Genomic DNA, 18,717 nt, shown 5'->3' with positions numbered 1-18,717 from the left:
TCCACGCTCTCTTATAACACTGCGACAGTTACCAGAATTATATCATTCATGCTGGAACTGCAGTCTCAGCGATTTCTAATAGCTTCGAGCAGAACACAGTCTCAATTCTCGGAACTACGCGGAAGCGCTTGCTGAAATCTCTGCGTCACCATCCTCCGCCTCCATGCGAACAGATGATGTCTCTCACAGTAACAAACTCACATTCACGAACAGCAGACTACCGATTGTCGTGGGATAGAATCACTCACTGTCAATTGCATTATTGCGGGCTACATTATAGCGGTAAAGCGAGAGAAAGAGATTTTGTCGAACATACAATTATTTTTCATTGTTGCAGGTGTGCTTTCAAATCCCGCGCCGTGTTTACTGAAAGAGGTAGGCTTACTATTCGCACGTACATAGCAAGCTGAGACGACGTTAATTAAATATTTTATATTGATTAGAAACCTTATAGAATAAAATGGAATTATACTTAAAAGAAAAAAAGGGGAAGAGGTGATTATGGGCATGGTTGGGGAAAAAGGGATAAATGCCCTAAACAATGGAGAAAGCTGCGTGAAAAATGTCTCTTTTCGCAACTAAATTTCAGACTGTGACATATCTCCGAACTGCTTTAATTTACCCTAACAAAAAAGGTGCGCACCTGAAAATCCTAACCCTGATTATCACTATAAAAGGCATGCATAGAAAAATCGTATGTACTGTATATCCATAATCACATTTCTATATATCAATATGATAATGAAGATGTCATTGCGTAGTAAAAAATACTTGTAAAAAAATAGAAGTAGTAAAACAGATTACCCCAAAATAAGCAGATTCACTAAAAAGGACGGCATTTCTTTTTTAAAATAATCCACCCGGACCCCAGACAAAAGTCAAAAAAGGAAGACATGTCCGGATAAAAGAGGACGTCTGGTCGCCCTGACAGAGATCATGAAATATATGCCGTGTTACTTACGCTTGGCTAGTAAATAGCTGTTCTGCAGCAAGGCTGTTGAACGTAAAGCAGTTTCCATGATGATTAATTATAGGTGTAAAGACTTCTTCACAGTCGACTTGTGCTGCTCTCCAAGTACAAACCTTGAATAAATCCTTGACTTGAGGTGCTATCTGGAAGCACGAAAAAATGTATTAGTATTTCAGATGCTTACATTCCTTCGAAATGTTGAGTAAAATTGCTACTTCATTAAAGTATATTTTACAAAATCACAACGAGACGGTTAGTATTTAAGTAGGCATCTTTCATTGATTTGTATTCCTTTATGACTGATCAGCATTTCACAGCTGTCCCATAGGTGGTAGATTCCTTATCAGTTGTTGACCTGGACTTTTCTTAAATTATTTCGAACAAATTGGTTGTTTGTCGAACACCTCCCTAGGTAAATTATGCCTAATTCCTCTTCCTATAAACGAAATTCCCCCAACTTTTCCTTTTGAATTCCAGCTTTATTTTTGTTTAACGATCCTTCCTACATATAAAAATTCCACTCCACTCCACTCCACTCCACTCCACTCCACTCCACTCCACTCCACTCCACTCAAGTTTATTCATCTTTCTTTGTTTCTTAATCCGTATACCCTCGAGGACTGGTTTTTTTTCCCTCGGACTCAGCGAGAGATCCCACCTCTACCGCCTCAAGGGCAGTGTCCTGGAGCGTGACCCCTTTTGGATCGGTGGGATACAACTGAGGAAGATCGAATTCGATGGCTGCAGTCGCTTAAGTGCGGCCAGTATCCAGTATTCGGGTGGTAGTGAGTTCAAACCCTACTGTCGGCAGCTCTGTATAGTTTTCAGTGGTTTCCCATTTTCACACCAGGCTGTACCTTAATTAAGGCCACATCCGCTTCCTTCCCATTCCTAGGCCTTTCCTGTCCCATCGTCGCCATAAGACCTATCTGTGTCGGTGCGACGTAAAGCATCATGCAAAAAAACAACTGTGGAGAAGAACCAGTGCCTCGCCCAGGAAGAGGGAAGGAAGCGGCCGTGGCCTTAAGTTAGGTACCATCCCGGCATTTGCCTGAAGAAGAACTGGGAGACCGTGGAAAACGACTTCGAGGATGGCGGAGGTGAAAATCGAACCCACCTCTACTCAGTTGACCTCCCGAGGCTGAGTGGACCCCGTTCCAGCCCTCGTAGCACTTTTCAAATTTCATGGCAGAGCCGTGAATCGAACCCGGGCCTCCGGGGGTGGCAGCTAATCACACTAACCACTACACTATAAAGGCGGAGGTTTATTCATCTACTAATGTAACTGCACACCGTCTCCTCGATGGCAGTTAGGGACTTTCCACTTAGTCAAGCAGTTCGTTTCCTTACTCTTAAGTCTTTCCAGCCCAAAGTTAGCAATATTTTCGTGGCACTGCTCTTGTTTTGTCTGAAATCACTAGGAAGAAATCGTGTTGCTTTCCTTTGGATCTTTTTCAGTTCTCCAATCAAGTTGTCCTGGTGAGGGTCCGATACACTAGAAACATACTTTCATTGGGGTATTACCAGTGATTTATACACCCTCTCCTTTACATCCACTAATCCCTAAATACCCTCATAACCAGATGTAAAGTTCTGTAATACTTTTTATTACAACCTTTTTAATTTGATTACCCCAATGAAGATATTTTCGTACGTTATCTTGAATTTTATACTAGTGGATGTATATATTTCCCCTAGTGCACCGTTACTGCATTGTGCTACATAGGAGGTTTGAAGTGGTTCCTTAACGGCGCACTAGCCACCAGCGTCTTGGATAGGTGTAGCAATACAACTGAAGAGCCTACTGCTACACTGGGACGAAACACTGATAATTTCACGATTTAAAAAAAGGAGACCTAAAGAGCTCGAATCTTTTTAATAATGTAATGATAATAGCACATGGCCTCTAGAGAGTAGGTGCAAGTCTTTCGAGATGACATCCTGGAGGTGACCTGATGATATGATTATGATATGGCAATACCTAAAATGAATTCTAATGTTGAAGACGGCACCTGAAGTAATGGTACAAGTGGAACAATTTAAATGGCTCGAAAGAAATTCATTGAATTCTAAATGAGAAAAACAAATGATAGTGCCGACAATTTTGAACATAACTGGGACAGTTCACGTGAAAGAGATTCATTCAGATGTTCCACTTTACATGTTTGTAGCAGGTCATTTTACAACAATATGCACTTGTGTGGAACATTTTGAAAGCGCCGGCCCCACGGGGTGTAAGGGTAGCGTACCTGCCTCGTTCCCAGTGGCCCAGGGTTCAATTCCCGACTAGATCAGGGATATCTACGTGGATCTGAGCACTGGTTCGAGGTCCACTCGACCTACGATTACAATTTAGGAGCTATCTGACGGTGAGATGGTGTCTCCGGTCTAGAAAGCCAAGAATATCGGCAGAGAGGATTTGTCGTGCTGACCACATTACACCTCATAATTCGCAGCCCTTCAACAGCGGTCACTTCGTAAACCGTGGTCCTACGGAGTTGTTGCGCCACGGGGGTTGTATTGTTTGTTTGCTTTTTTGTTTCTTCTTGGTGAAACGTTTTGAAACAGAAATCACATTTTACACAGCGAGACTATGCTCTACTTTGCAAAAACAGATTCTAGGTCTTGCATTTGCGGGTTAACCACAGCAGCAGGAACAATATGAATACGCTCTGCGAGACCCTCTCAATCATTACAGACGCCGAGGTGCTGGAATTTAGTCCCACGAGAGTTATTTTACGTGCCATTAACTCTACCGACACGAGGCTGACGTACGTGAGCACATTCAAACACAACCGAACTGGGCCAGGATCGAACCTGCCAAATTGGGGTCCGAAGGCGAGCGCCTCAACCTCCTGAGTGACTCAGCCCAGCGTTTGACGGTTTAAGAGGTACTCGTTATTAAAGTGATAGGATTTTTAAAAAGTAACCCTCATGATCGTGTGGCTCTGGTTGAAAAATAAAACATTAACAACATTACGTTCGCCTCTGTGATGTAGTGGTTAGCGTGATAGCTGCCACCCCCGGAAGTCCGTTTCCCGGCTCTGCCATGTAATTTGAAAAGTGGTACGAGAACTGGAACGGGGTCTACTCAGCCTCGAGAGGTCAACTGAGTAGAGGGGGCTTCAATTCCCACCTCAGCCACTCTCGAATTTGTTTGTACCTGATTTCCCACTTCTCCTCCAGGCAAATTCCGGGATAATTCCTAACTTAAGGCCACGGCAGCTTCCTTCCTTCTTCTTCCTCTATCCCCTTCAATGTTCCCAATCCTTCACAAGGCCCCTGTTCAGCACTGCAGGTGAGGCCGCCTAGGCGAAGTACTGGCCCTCCTTCCCAGTTGTATCCTCCGACCCAAAGTCTCACGCTCCAGGGCACTGCGTTTGAGGCGGCAGAGGTGGGATCCTTCTCTAAGTCCGAGGGAAAACTCAACCCTGGAGGGTAAACGGATTAAGAAAGAAAGAAGGGAAGAAAGAAAGAACACCCCCACTTCATTTCTTTTCAAACCAATCAATGAGAAATTTGTCTATCATAAGAACACTGCGCACAAGCTTTAAACAGAAATACTACACCATATGGTTAATTTTCTCAGATGTCATAATGTTCGTATGTCACGCACGTTATTAATAGCACTGCCTGACTATGAAAGATGGTTCTGCTCTTACTCCACATTTCCTGTCCAAGTTATTGGCACCGTACCAGGCTACTGAACACTAAAATATTATGAACTAAAGTTTGACGTTGCGGTGTACCTCTGTTCAACAGAGCGATTCAAATGGTTGCGCACATCGACTGAACTTGTAGGATTTCAGCTAGATATAGGCGATATTTTAGATTCTCGACGACCGAGCGCTTTGGCCGTGCGGTTAGTGCGTTCCAACCCCACTGTCGACAGATGTGAAGATTGTTTTCCGTGGCTTCCAATTTTCGCACTAGATAAATGCTGGGGCTATACCTTTATCCAGGACACGGCCGCTTCTTTCCCAATCCTAGGCCTTTCCCATCCCCTCGTCCCTATGGGACTTAACTGTGTCGGTGCGACGTAAAGCAACTTGTACAAAAAAATAATATAATATATAAATAAAGATTTAGGACCTCAAATGGATTGTATCGCTATTGACCTATCCTAGTGTTTAGATAGGGTACATCATGGGAGACTATTGATGAAAATAAGGGCCTTTGGACTAGACAACGAAGTGGTTTAATTGGTGGCTAAATTTCTAGATAATAAAGTATCAGAGTATCAGATCCTGTAATCATGAGGAGGAGGAGCCTACAAGGCAGTATTATAGGGCATTTATATTTTCTTTTATAAATAAGCCTATACAAGGTGTCCTTGAAGAAGGTTCCAATTTGCAGAGGAGACAGCACGCAACAAACGAAGGAAAAAAGGTCATATGAACATTGGTTGCAAACCCAATATGTTCGGAGTTATGGTTCGCCACCAGTATTATCAATGATCGCCATCTTCCAATAATTTACGTAGCGCTGTATGCACAGACATATAGTAAATAGGCAGCGCTCTATCTCGCCATCTTTCGTCACTCCAGACCCATGTAAATATATATGACCGAGCTCGATAGCTGCAGTCGCTTAAGATCGGCCAGTATGCAGTATTCGGGAGATAGTAGGTTCGAACCCCACTGTCGGCAGCCCTGAAAAATGGTTTTCCGTGGTTTCCCATTTTCACACCAGGCAAAGACTGTACCTTAATTAAGGCCACGGCCACTTGACTTCCTTCCCACTCCTAGCCCTTTCCCGTCCCATCGTCGCCATAAGACCTATCTGTGTCAGTGCGACGTAAAGCAACTAGCATATATATATATGCTGCTGTGTAACGTGCAGTTTTGGTTTATTTTATTTTTATGCGCATTTCACTTTTATTTTCGGCAAACGATTTTGTGGCAGAATCGTAAATACCCGCGTAGTGTTTGGGTGTGTCTTTCCTATTCACGAGGAAAGAAGAACGAAGGAACAGAAGTTTCAGTACACCAGTAAGGGGCTCACATGCGATCGTGTAAACTTGTCGTCTAGTTATCAATGCTATTACAGATGTAGGAGCAGAGATAACCTCCTTCCGATGTATATTTGTTGGCGTTAGCCCCCTTGTGATGGGGAATAATAATAATAAGGAGAAGAAGAAGAAGAAGAATGATAAGAATGTTACTGCAACATTTGGTTATAGGCTGAGTTTTTGTTTATTTCTAATTAAATAATAGTGGTCTTGGTCTCTTCTGTTCTTAAGGATATGTTGAAAGGATGTCAAAATTACTGTTAAAATTAGAGTGGAAGGGTTAGTAAGCTTGCATAAACCGATAGGTTTTAGGTTTATTATCACAGAATATTATTGAATATATCTCAGGATTTGCGGTAAAGATGTTAGCCAATTCTCTATAATGTGATACTTGTAAGGAAGTTGTTGTACAAAAAGAAAATCCTAATCCATTCATTTCTTTGAAGAATAGCGGTAATCTCTATGTTCCTACGAAATATGTTGTTCATGTGTAAAAACTTACTGAGATGTATCTTAGAGAGGATATATGTAATGGTTTATGCTCAGTCATGAAAGGGAATATACCTAATGGTATGATATAAATTTATTTTCAAGATTAAGCACACATGCTTTAGATCTAAACCCAATCGACATGCATGTTTATCTACTTTCTAGAATAATTTCATCACTGTTCTTGAAAATACATGTGAATCATGCTGTAAGAGAGTTGAACGGAAACAGATCTGACCCTAGATAGGTCTTAAGAGGTTGGCTATTTTTAAGCATTTGTAAACTGATACACCAATGTTTCTTTTCGTAACAGTGAAATAAACGACCTAATAGGTCTAATTAATCTGTATTATTGTTATTATTTCGATGTGTTTTAAAGTATTTTAATTATCTCCTGCCCAATATTCCCGTCTCGGCTACTATTTTACAATAATGCATCGGGATAGTGTAATGATGTAAGATGGCGGCGACCGCTCTCTTCCGGTTTCAGAATGCTGCTGCTCATTGCCAGTCTAAATCAATGTATGTCTGTGTTTGTATGCAAAAAAGACGGAAATAAGTTCGTACCTAATCACAGGTCATACACGAGTGCACACGTTGTACATGAATGATGGGGCGCCGGCTCATTTTCATCGACCGAGCGAGTTGGCCGTACGGTTAGAGTCGCGTGGCTGTGAGCTTGCATCCGGGAGATAGTGGTTTCGAACCCCACTGTCGGCATCCTTGAAGATGTTTTTCCGTGGTTTCCCATTTTCACACTAGACAAATGCTGGGGCTGTACCTTAATTAAGGCCACGGACGCTTCCTTCGAATTCCTAGCCCTTTCCTGTGCCATCGTCGCCATAAGACCTATCTGTGTCTGTGCGACGTAAAAGCAAATAACACCAGAAAAAAGAAGTATAAGACAGTGTCTGGTCCTTTTTCGCTCGATCACGTCTACTGAGCTGAAATTGGGTATGGGTATATATCACATATGCATTTAAAGCCGGGCTGAGTGGCTCAGACGGTTGAGGCGCTGACCTGGACGGTGGTATTTGAAGGTGCTCAAATACATCTCGTGTCGTTAAATTTACTGGCACGTAAAAGAACTCCTGCGGGACTGAATTCCGGCACATCGACGTCTCCGGAAACCGCAAAGGTAGTTTGTAGGACGTAAAGCGAATAATATACTGAAGAAAAAGGGAATTGCAACACCCAGGAATAGTGGTGCTACATCGCTGCAATTGAACATGCAGGACGAGTGTTCGGTTGAGATTCGATGACAACACTTTCAGGTCCCTCTGACCGCAAATTTTGACATTTTATTTCCTTCCTTTTCATTTAAAATAGCTTTCAAAATTTGAAAGAGCAATAACAATTTGAGCTCGTCAGCCCCAACAACAATTACTGTAAGTCCAAAAAATCAGGTACAAAACTTGAGAGAATTACAAATGCTAACTTACACAGAAAGAAGATGAATAGCCCTTGGCATGTACCATTTTTACAAGAGTACTATTTGTACCTGTCCTTCACACAACAGAAGAGTCTGCGCTTCAACGATATGATCGTCTAGCCTCGTCGAGGCATCAGTTTATAATTGCGCACTTCCAACCTATCGGTTGCTCTTAATTAAAGAATTTACTGCCAAATTATTTGCGTTTTAGAGAACCGCTTTAGGATGTATTATTGGTCAGTCCTTGATGGGTACTTCAACTGGTTCTTACATATTCAGTTTTAAGAAACATGTCTAGCGGCGGTTCACCACCTGGACGTATATTCTATGTAGGTATTTTACCTCAAGAGGACTTCTAACTGATAAGGTTATAACAAGCTTTACAATAACGGGGACGACAGCTGTAAACAATACTATAAATACCATAAATAATTTTAAACAAGACGATCGATCCTATATGGAACTCCCTTGACACTAATGTTATTACCTGAACATAGTAGGCAGTCGGCTAAATCTGCGATATTGAGGCAAACTTGGAACGATGACGCATTTCGAGAATAAATATCAAAATAATATTTGTACATTGGAGCAATTACTACTTATGCTACATTGGTTTGTACATCAAAATAATATCATAATTTACGTTGTCAATAGATTCAGGTAATTTCAATTGTAATATGTTGACTAAATTCGTAGCAGTCCGCAGTATGTTATGGCTAATTCAGCAAAAGTCTCTGAATTAATTGCCAATAACAATAAAAATATAAATAGTACTTGAAAGTATTAATAAATAGTGTAGAAGTACTCACTTTATATACGTCCGTCTTCCAAACATAGTAAACAGGTTAACAAGTGAAGTTTGCTGACGTTACCACAAAAAAGAATCACTACACAACTTACAACATTAGCCATCAGAGTACAAGATGAATAGAGGAAGTTCTCAAGTTGGGGTAAAGTAGCAGTAATCAGTTAGCGTGCATTTAGCCGTACTGCGGATTTAGTCCAGCCTCCCCTATTGGAAAAGTTCTTGAAAGCTGTTGTTTCAATACTTAACTCGGAAAAATTTTATTCGAGGAAAGAGACTTAGGAAAACAGATTTTCATTTAAAATACGCACGGTTCGTAAGTAATTGTACATGAGTAACGGAGAACAAGTTTTAAAGAGTACTACTTACCTTCGTCAAGTATTCAGTCTGTGCGTTGTGTATTAACTGAGGTCCTCCAACAAAGGGCAGGTTACAAACGAGGGATGTATACTGAAGACTGTTGAACCTGAAAATCAAGAATGAACTTGCAACAATGTACTGTATGCCACTCAAACCCTAAACGTACTCAGAATTTTATATCAAATGTAAATATGGAACGCAAATTAAATATTTTCAGTATAGATAATGATGCTGTTGAGAGCCTTTAACAAGTGCTTCAGATACATACAGGTCAGTGCGTCGGGTTGCCTAAAAATAATATGTATTCTGGAGAATTAGATTTTCAGTCCAGACCCCGATGTGCTTGGATCCCTTCTGATTCATGTGTGCAGCGGGACGAAAACGAAGTCTCCAAAAGTGGAATGGAGAGAAGCGTAAATAAATATACAATGCAATTTCGTAACTTTGCAGTACCACTTTATTTTAAAAAAAAACCTTTTGAAATACCCACCCTCTTTTTCCGCACATAAACTTTCCTTAGAGCCTCGATCAGCATGAAGGATCTGACACTTTCACTTGCTGCCAAATCCTTCCTCAAAGCCATCCCTGTATCCCTGTTATCAGATAATGTTGCGTAAATGATGTCACACATGCAGTACCATAAAAAGAAATGTATTTCTTTGAATTTACTCATACACCAACTCACAACTATAATGCCCCTGCTCCATTCAATGACCAACACTTGCAACGGAAACATTTACTAATACTCTACAGTAAGCAAAGTCATGTCCCACCCATCACGCACATTATTTTAATCCCGTTCTAATCAGACGTAGAAAACCAGCACCAACAGCATTCGCCTTCAGTAAGAATAGACCGTCCCGCTGCACACGTAAAGCAGAAAGGTTGTCGAGATATCGGAAGCTTGGATTGAAGATCTACTTATCTGAAGCACGTGTTTCTTTAGGCTACCAAACTTTCTGAGCTGTATGTATCCGAAGCATACTGTACAAATATAACTCCAGCATCCACATTAATTATGCAACCAAAGTTTTAGAGTTGTAACAAATAAAGAGAATTCTCAGTGTTTACCTCCCTGTCTAATTACAAACTGAGATATACTGATAAAAATACCGGTTACACAATTCCGGGGTTTTAGAAGGGACCTAGTAGATGAAGTTTCGAGTAGGAAAACATTACCGGACACGTCCCATCTCTATGGTAAAAGAAAATATTTCAGCAAAAGCTATGCGTCAATGTATGGGCAGGTTATAATCGACGGTCTTCCTCCGTGTCTAATATGTCCCACGTACTGGGCCTTGTTGCAAGAAGTACTGGTGGTATTCTTGGACAATATACACCGAATGAGTTCAAGAAGAAAGCTTTCTTTACAGCGACTATTTTCAGGCGACTTTTGCGCGTGGAAGTGAAAATTGGTGGGCTCAGGATACCTCATTCATAACCTGAAACTAACAGACATGACGGTGTAAACATGTGGGGACAATGGCAGAAGGGTACTTGTACTGAGGAGATAAAGTCTATGTTAGGAATTATCGCGATGCTAAAAAACCGAGCCAGTTGGCCATGCGGTTCGGGGAGCGCAGCTGTGAGCTTGCATAAGGGAAATACGTAGTGGGTTCGAACCACACTATCGTCAGTCCTAAATATGGCTTTCCGTGGTTTCCCATTTTCACATCAGGCAAATGCTGGGGCTGTACCTAAAGGCCACGGCCAGTTGCTTCCCACTCCTAGGCCTTCCCTATCCCATTGTCCCATCGTCGGTGCGACGTAAAGCAAAATTGGAAAAACTATGCACACAGCTCAACATGTGAGATGGTTGGAGCAGGACAGATTACCTTGGAGAATAATGATCTTGGAGGATAAGGAAAGCAGAGGTCAACCAAGACGAAAATGCGTAGAAGTGTGGAGCTAAACAAGGCCACAAAGCTGCTGAGATATGGAAAATTGTGGAGCTACTCAGTTAATTCAGAGAGGCTTGCAGACTTAACATTGAAGGGAACAGTCTATAATCCTTTCCGACCTCTACGATCGTACGAAATAGTTTGAAAAAAATGGCGCGCCAACGAGTCGCTTTTGTATCGTCGACACGGACTGGAATGATTGTGGGGTTCTGCTGATTTGGCTGGATAGCAGGGACTATGCCAGAAGTTTTTCGATGCGAAGGTATAACCAACACTTACTGTGTTAGGTGGGTTTTCTATCTGTTCCTCTTCAAGGAAAATACAGGGTGGGCAAAACAAAACTGGCCCGGAAAATATGTAAATGACTGGCGCGGATTTGAACCTTGTTAATGATGCTTGATGCTTGTTGTTTTAAGGGGCCTAACGTCGAAGGTCATCGGCCCGAGCCTTGTTAATGAACAGGAGAACTGTTAATCAGAAACATGCTGTAAACAGTGATTTCGATGCACCAATTCCGCATCATCCTTATAAGTATTTTCCGGCGCAGTTTTATTTTGTCCACCACGGTAGTATTACTTATGACTTTAATGTATACTAATTGGTTTAGTGTAAGAGAAGACCCAATGGCCGTAACTACGCCAATAAAGACATTTATCTATCTATCTGTTCAAATATTCCACATTATTTAGTGCTCAGAAATGACCGGATAAAAACAGATTAAATGGATAGATATGTTAATCTTTTGGGATTTTGCCATGTCAATGAAAACAAAGAGAAATTCTTTAACTTTCGTGGAAGTTGTGCTCCTCATCTTCAGAATAGAAAACATTGCTGTCCACAGTCACAGTTTGAAAATGAAAATACTCGACCGTTAGTCTATTTTAAGTGGTACTCCCGTTCGTCATTAGATCGTTCACTATTCGCATGCCTTCCGAGAGAGAAATGAACATGTCATTTTAGCTCAAGTAGTAGGGCAATATATGTTCTAAAAAATGGGTGCTGAGTCAGCATTTTCCCACGAGGTCATTGACCCCTAGTTGAGTAGTAAGGCTTTGCCGATCCTGCAATGAGGTCATTGACCCCTAGTTGTGTAGTAAGGCAATGCAGGTTTTAAACCACTGAACGCTGAACCTTGCGTACGATTGCATGCCTAACCTCACAGACTCAATTGGAGGGACCTAATTGGTCAGGGAATGATCTGGGAGTGCTTTTTGAACCTCTAAGTGAGGTTATGACGTCATACGCATACCTACGAGGGCAATGCTGACCTCACTGCCCAACCTGGGGTGTTTTTAACCGCTAGGTGAGGTTATGACGTCATACCCTTATGTACGACGGCAATGCTAACCTCAAGACCCCTTTGGAGGAGCCGAATCGATCGGGCGCCATAGAGGTGCCACAAATCGGATAGGAGACTTGCATATGACGTGTTAACCTAATCTTACGTACGAACGCTAACCTAACCTCACATACAGTCTTCTCTGGAAGAGTCCAATCGGTAGGCTAGTTTGAAGTTATGACGTGTTAAACTAACCTCGCTACGAGGACGCTAACCTAACCTCAGATGGGTTCCCCTTGGAGGAGCAGAACTAGTGAGGTAACTTGTAGATGTGGTTAATACGTGTGTAAAAATAACCTTGGCATCGAACGGTAACCTAACTCCACACACGCTCTTTGTTGTCTCTTCTTTGGAGCAGTGACGGAGCTGTAACGTAATAAGCGCGGACGATTTAAAAATGCATGCTATCTTTACATAACCGAACGCGCAGACCTTCTCCTGGCAGAGTTGTGAGGCCACAGCGTGACGAATAACTATCAGATCCCGCTACAGACATATCACTGTACTCTCTCGGCGGCTTTGTGAGCTACCAGGCAATTCAAACATGCATGCTTATTTTTACTCAACCGAACGCGCAGACCTTCTCCTGACAAAGCTGTGACGTCACAGCGAGGGTGATTTGAAATGCGGACTGCGGGCTAAGTGTGCATGACGTTATGTCTATTCCTTGTCCCGCTTTTCTACGGTGTTGGGTTTGTGGTGAGATAAATCTGCTAAGACGGATCTTTATAACCGGATGCCCTTCCTGACGTCAATCTCATCAGGGAAGATAATAATCTGAGATATAAATGACATGATACATGTATGTAGATGGTAAAACCCGGTAGTGGCACATAGCCTTCTCCTGTCGAATAGCATTGAGAGATCTGCTCAAGGCTTTATGTATCCGTCCGACGGACATATAACCTTCAACATTCTTCCTCCTCCTAATCTACCTCTTAAAACTCATCTGTACTTACACTAGTTGAGCACCTGTGCCAGAGTTGACTCAGTTTCTGGCCTTGTACCACTTTTCAAATTTCGAAACAGAGCTGCGAATCAAACACATTGTACGTATTTTATCTGTACTATTATAATAGCGTGATTGAGCATGTGCCATACTATTGTCACACTGTTTTAACATGCAGTGATCACGTCAAATTGTTATTCATGTTTGGACTTGTTCGTTATCAAAGTCACTCTCTAGTAAACTCAAGTCTTTATATATGCTATATGAGAGAATATTTTCTTTAGTCTCTAAGATACTGTGATGGAGAGTAGAGCGCTTTATTCCATCAGGACATGAACATTAATAATTGATGTACAAGGCTTTAAAGTGGACAGCAACAAAGTTAGGACAAAGAGGTGGCTGTGTTAGATTGCAATGTGCTGTGGGTGCCAAAACTCGTCAGTTTAGTATCTATCCCACCTTTCTCTTACTGTTTGCAAACAGATGAAGACAAAAAGCAGATACAATGGATAGATAAAAATGATGTCTGCAGTGGGAAGAAAATTTAATACCTTATTGCTTTCTAGCAATGATCATGGAAAGCTCATTTGTCGACAGCAGATCGTATTTTTAAAGGGGCGTGTAAAGAAGGAATGGTTGCGTGAGTATCTAACATCAACATGTAAAACTATCGACCTGCATGAATTAGGATGTCCATCATTTAAAAACTCTTCTCAAGGAGCGTAGTGGAGAAACAATTAAACAGTCTTCACGCCATGTGTGCAAGCTCTTTGACTGGTTGTGTCGCAGTGCATGCCGGGAGGTGAACAGCATGTGTAAATTGCAGTGTCGAAATAATGACACTGTTGTAGAATAAAGACATAGTGTCATTTCTATCTGATACTAAGTGTAACGCAGTTGAGAAAGGCAATGCTCGTTGCAGGTCCGCAGTACTGGTAACCAGGAAGATGAAGCTCAAAAGGAAGAAGATCAATCACCTTATTGGTGAGTCCATGCCCACCACGCTTTCTCACCTTTTCCCTAGCACGTTTCTTCACCTTTTTCTGCGAAAGCTTGCTTAATCCTTTCGCAGCCATGATAAATGTATATAAAATAAGCGAAGACAACTCGTTTGTTTTAGGTCTGTGGCACAGTTTATTGGGTTGATATATACGGCACTGTCTCTCTGATGGTCTTCTGACTAAATTCACTTGCTCATGATGTAAACTACACGTTTGAAGCTCTGACAAAACAGGATCTTGAGTCCACTCACGAGGCACCTTATCCCAGATCTTCTTTACAGCATTCGCTGCTACATGGACCAAAAATGCCTTTGGTAATGCATTCAAATTTTCTTCAGTAAAAGTGTTTAGTTCTATTTTCAAGCATAAAACTTTACGATTGCCTTTCCAACTGCGTTACACTTCGAATCAGATTGAAGTGACACGCCTTTCCAAGTGTTTCTTTCACACTGGTGTCATTTAGAAACTGCAATTTACTTATGCTGTTCACCTCCCGGCATGCACTGCGACAACCAATCAAGGAGCATGCACAAATGGCGTGAAGACTCTTTAATTGTTTTCCACGATGATCCCTGAGAAGAGTTTTAAATGATTAATATCCTAATTCATGCATGTCGATAATTTCACATGTTGATGTTAGATACTCACGCAACCGTGCCTTCTTTTCACAATCCTTCAAAAAATGAAAAATGAGCGTTCGTGATCATACCTAGAAAGCAATAAGGTATTCCTTTTTCTTCCCACTGCAGACATATTTTTTCTATCCATTGTGTATGCTTTTTATCTTCATCTGTTTGCTAAGAGTACGAGAAAGGTGATCTAAATACTTTTTTGCTAGGGGCTTTATATCGCACCGACACAGATAGGTCTTATGGCGACAATGGGATAGGAAAGGCCTAGGAATTGGAAGGAAGCGGCCGTGGCCTTAATTAAGGTACAGCCCCAGCATTTGCCTGGTGTGAAAATGGGAAACCACGGAAAACCATCTTCAGGGCTGCCGATAGTGGGATTCAAACCTACTATCTCCCGGATGCAAGCTCACAGCCGCGCGCCTCTACGCGCACGGCCAACTCGCCCGGTGATCTAAATACTAAACTGACGAGTTTTGGTGTCACAACACAGTGCAATCCAACACAGCAACCTCTTTGAACACAAATTTGTTGCCTTCACTTTAAAACCGTGTACATCAACTATTTATGTTCTTGTCATCGCTCTATCACTGTATCTTAGAGACTAGAGAAAATATTCTCACATAGAACAGGCTTGAGTTTACTAGAGAGTGACCTTGATAACGAACAAGTCTAAACATGCACAACCATGTCGACGTGATCTCTGCATGTTAAAACAGTCACGCTATTATAGAACTACACATAAAATGTGTAAAATTTGTCTGAATCGCAGCTCTGTTGCGACATTTGAAAAGTAGCACTTGGGCCTGAAACGGGTTCATTTCTGGCACAGGTGCTCAAAGAGGTAGAGGTGCGTTTTAGGAAGATGGGGAAGATTAGGAGAATTAGGAGGAGGAGGAGGAAGATTCGAAGGGGGAGGAGTGTTGAAGGTTAATTGCCCATCGGATGGGGACGTGAAGCCTTCAGCAGAGCACTCGATGCTATTTGACAGTAAAAGGCTATGTGCAACTACGGGGTTTTACCTTCTTCCTTGCTGTTATCATATATCATATCATGTATTTCATACTATTATCTTCCTAAATGCGATTGACGTCAGGAAGGGCATCCTCTTAGAAAAATTGATCTTGACATGTCCAACCCTTGTCCCGTTTCTCTACGACGTCGTGTATGAGGTGAGGTGAACCTGCAAAGTTTGCGACGGAAGGCCAGCGTCTCAACCGTCTAAGCCGTTGAGCCTGGCAGGGTAAGGTAGGTGCTTGTGGTATACAAATTCTAATTACTAGATTTTGTGCCCCAAAAATCTTGATTAAATTCTAATCCACTTCGCAGTGCTCATATGGAGTTAGAGCATATTACGCTGTTGATGGTTATTTGTCCGTCGGATGGGGACATAAATACTTGAGCAGACCTCTCGATGCGATTCGACAGGAGAAGGCTATGTGCCACTACCGGCTTTTACCATCTCCTTTTCTACTATCATATATCATATATCATGTCATTTATTTCACCTTATTATCTTCCCTGTTGGGGTTGACGTCAAGAAGGGCACCCGGTTATAAAAGTCCATATTAAAAGATTCATCTCACTGCAAAACCGACACCATAGAAAAACGAGACAAGGAATGGACACGCAGACGTCCGCAATACAAATCGCCCTTGCTGTGATGTCACAGCTCTGTCGGGAGAAGGTCTGCCCGTTCGGTTATACAAAGATAAGCATTTTAAATCGCCCGCGCTTATTACATCAGAACTTCGTCACTACTCCAAGGGGGAGACGACAAAGGGCGTGTGTGAGGTTAGGTTACCGTTCGTGGCCAAGGTTAGTTTAACATACATGTTAACCACACCTACAGGTCACCTCACTAGTTCGGCTCCTCCTAGGGGAACCCGTCTGAGGTTAGATTGGCGTTCTTCGTAGCGAGATTAGGTTAAAAGTCATAACCACAACTCCCTGTCACCTAAACAATTATACTCCTCCAAGGGGAGCCGCTGTGTGAGGTCATGTTAGCATTCGTACGCAAAGGTTAACACATAATGACTTCCTGACCTCATCTGTAGGTCACCTAACCGATTTGTGGCTCCTCCATTGGTGCCCGATCGATTCAACTCCTCCGAAGGGGTCCGTGAGCTTTCCGACTCGACTTCTTCAAGGGGGTCCCGTCCAATTCCGCTCCTCCAAAGTCGCCCGTGAGGTTAGCATTGACCTCGTACGCAAGGGTATGACGTCATAACCTCACCTAGCATTCAAAACTTTTCCACTCGGCTCCTCCAAGGGGGCCCGTCCGATGCAGCTCCTCTAAAGTGGCCCGTGTGCGTAACATTGCCCTCGAACGTAAGGGCATCACGTCATAACCTCACCTAGGAGTCAAGAACACTCCGGGTTGGCCAATGAGTTAGCATTGCACTCGTATGTATGTGTATGACGTCATAATCTCACCTAGGGTGGTCGAAAGCACTCCAAATCACTATCTTGACCAATTAGGCTCCTCCAATGGAGACTGTGAGGTTAAGCTTGCTCTCGTATGCAAATTCCGTGTTCAATGGTCTAGAACCTACATAGCTTTACTACTCGACTAGAGGTCAATGAACCCGTTGCACGATCGATATAGCCTTACTACACAAGTAGGGGTCAATGGCCTCGTGGGAAAATACTGACTTAGCACCCATGTTTAGAACATACATTGCCCTACTACTAGCTCAAATACGTTATGATTTTGTGTTGTAAAATAGACACCAAAGTCATAAAATTAATCAAGGACGATGGGGAGCGAACATGGTAGAAGAACGTACATCTGACAAGGACAAAAATTAGAAGAGAGATAAAGACGAAAAGGAAAGTGGGTAAAAAGGATAAAGAAGAAATAAGTGCGTGAGAGTCAAGGGATAGCGGTAGGCGGAGGACGTACTACAAGGTTGAAGAAACGTCGGCAGGTGCAGGGTTGGTCTGGGCCCACAAGTGGCCACGGCTCTGCCGTGACTCTACGCCTCTGTAACCACACCGTCGGCTGTCCTGAGAAGGGTTTTCTATGGTTTTCCATTCTCCTGCAGTAAGGTGAATAGCGAGACAGTAAGTTCTTAGTATAGGTGACGGCCGTCAACCCCTCATCATCTCCGCACATCTCCTCTCCGAAGCAAATCTCCTGACATGAGAAATGGCGTTACCGTCTAGGAGGCCTCCCTGAAGGGGATGAACGAAAACATTTTTAGTAGTGGTCGTAAGAACCGACAGTAAAATTAACTAAAAAATAACACAATAACAGGTGCACACAGATTACGAATGTATGACAGTCTGGAGTGAACCATCTGGGGATGAAGAGAGTAAGAAATACATCAATCTAAGATTAAATGGAACATCTGACTGAATCATTTTCACATAAATTGCTCCAATTGTGCCAAAAATAGAAAGCATTATTATTTACTGTTATGGTTCATTCCCAAAGGAACTACAGTATATACAGTACATTTAAAATATTTTAGTTGCATCAATCTTTACTGTCAAATGATTGGGAACTTCATCATTGAACACCTAACCAGTATCACGATTGAAAAAAATAGGACCTAATATTCGTAGAATTTCTCCCTTTTGCAGAACTTGTACCCAATCAAATAACATATTTTTAAAGAATAGGTTTAACATTTTATAACTTGTGAAAGAGGTTATGAAGACGGATTTATTTATTTCTTGCTATTTGTTGCACCGACACAGACAGGTATTATGGCAACGATGCGATAGGAAAAGGCTAGGAGTGGGGAGGAAACAACCATGGTCTTGATTAAGGTACAGCCTCAGCATTTACCTGTTGTGGAAATGAGAAACCACGAAATATCATCT

General features: G+C 42.1%; 1 protein-coding gene across 1 annotated transcript in view; it reads right to left on the bottom strand.

Moving 5' to 3' along the window:
* The window catches only part of LOC136874558 (pickpocket protein 28), a 64,337-nt gene extending 50,005 nt beyond the window's left edge, over positions 1-14,332 (bottom strand). Inside the window, exons 1-3 of the mRNA XM_068227847.1 lie at positions 14,190-14,332; positions 9,077-9,173; positions 962-1,113 (exon numbers count right to left, since the gene is read on the bottom strand). Coding sequence (XP_068083948.1) covers positions 962-1,113; positions 9,077-9,173; positions 14,190-14,332 — 392 coding nt within the window. The remainder of the gene's footprint in view (positions 1-961; positions 1,114-9,076; positions 9,174-14,189) is intronic.
* Between the last annotated feature and the right edge of the window lie 4,385 nt (positions 14,333-18,717).

Source organism: Anabrus simplex, chromosome 5 (assembly GCF_040414725.1).
Source record: "Anabrus simplex isolate iqAnaSimp1 chromosome 5, ASM4041472v1, whole genome shotgun sequence".
Classification (NCBI taxonomy): domain Eukaryota; kingdom Metazoa; phylum Arthropoda; class Insecta; order Orthoptera; family Tettigoniidae; genus Anabrus; species Anabrus simplex.
Note: the sequence above shows the minus strand (reverse complement) of the source record. Positions and strands in the feature narration are given on the sequence as shown.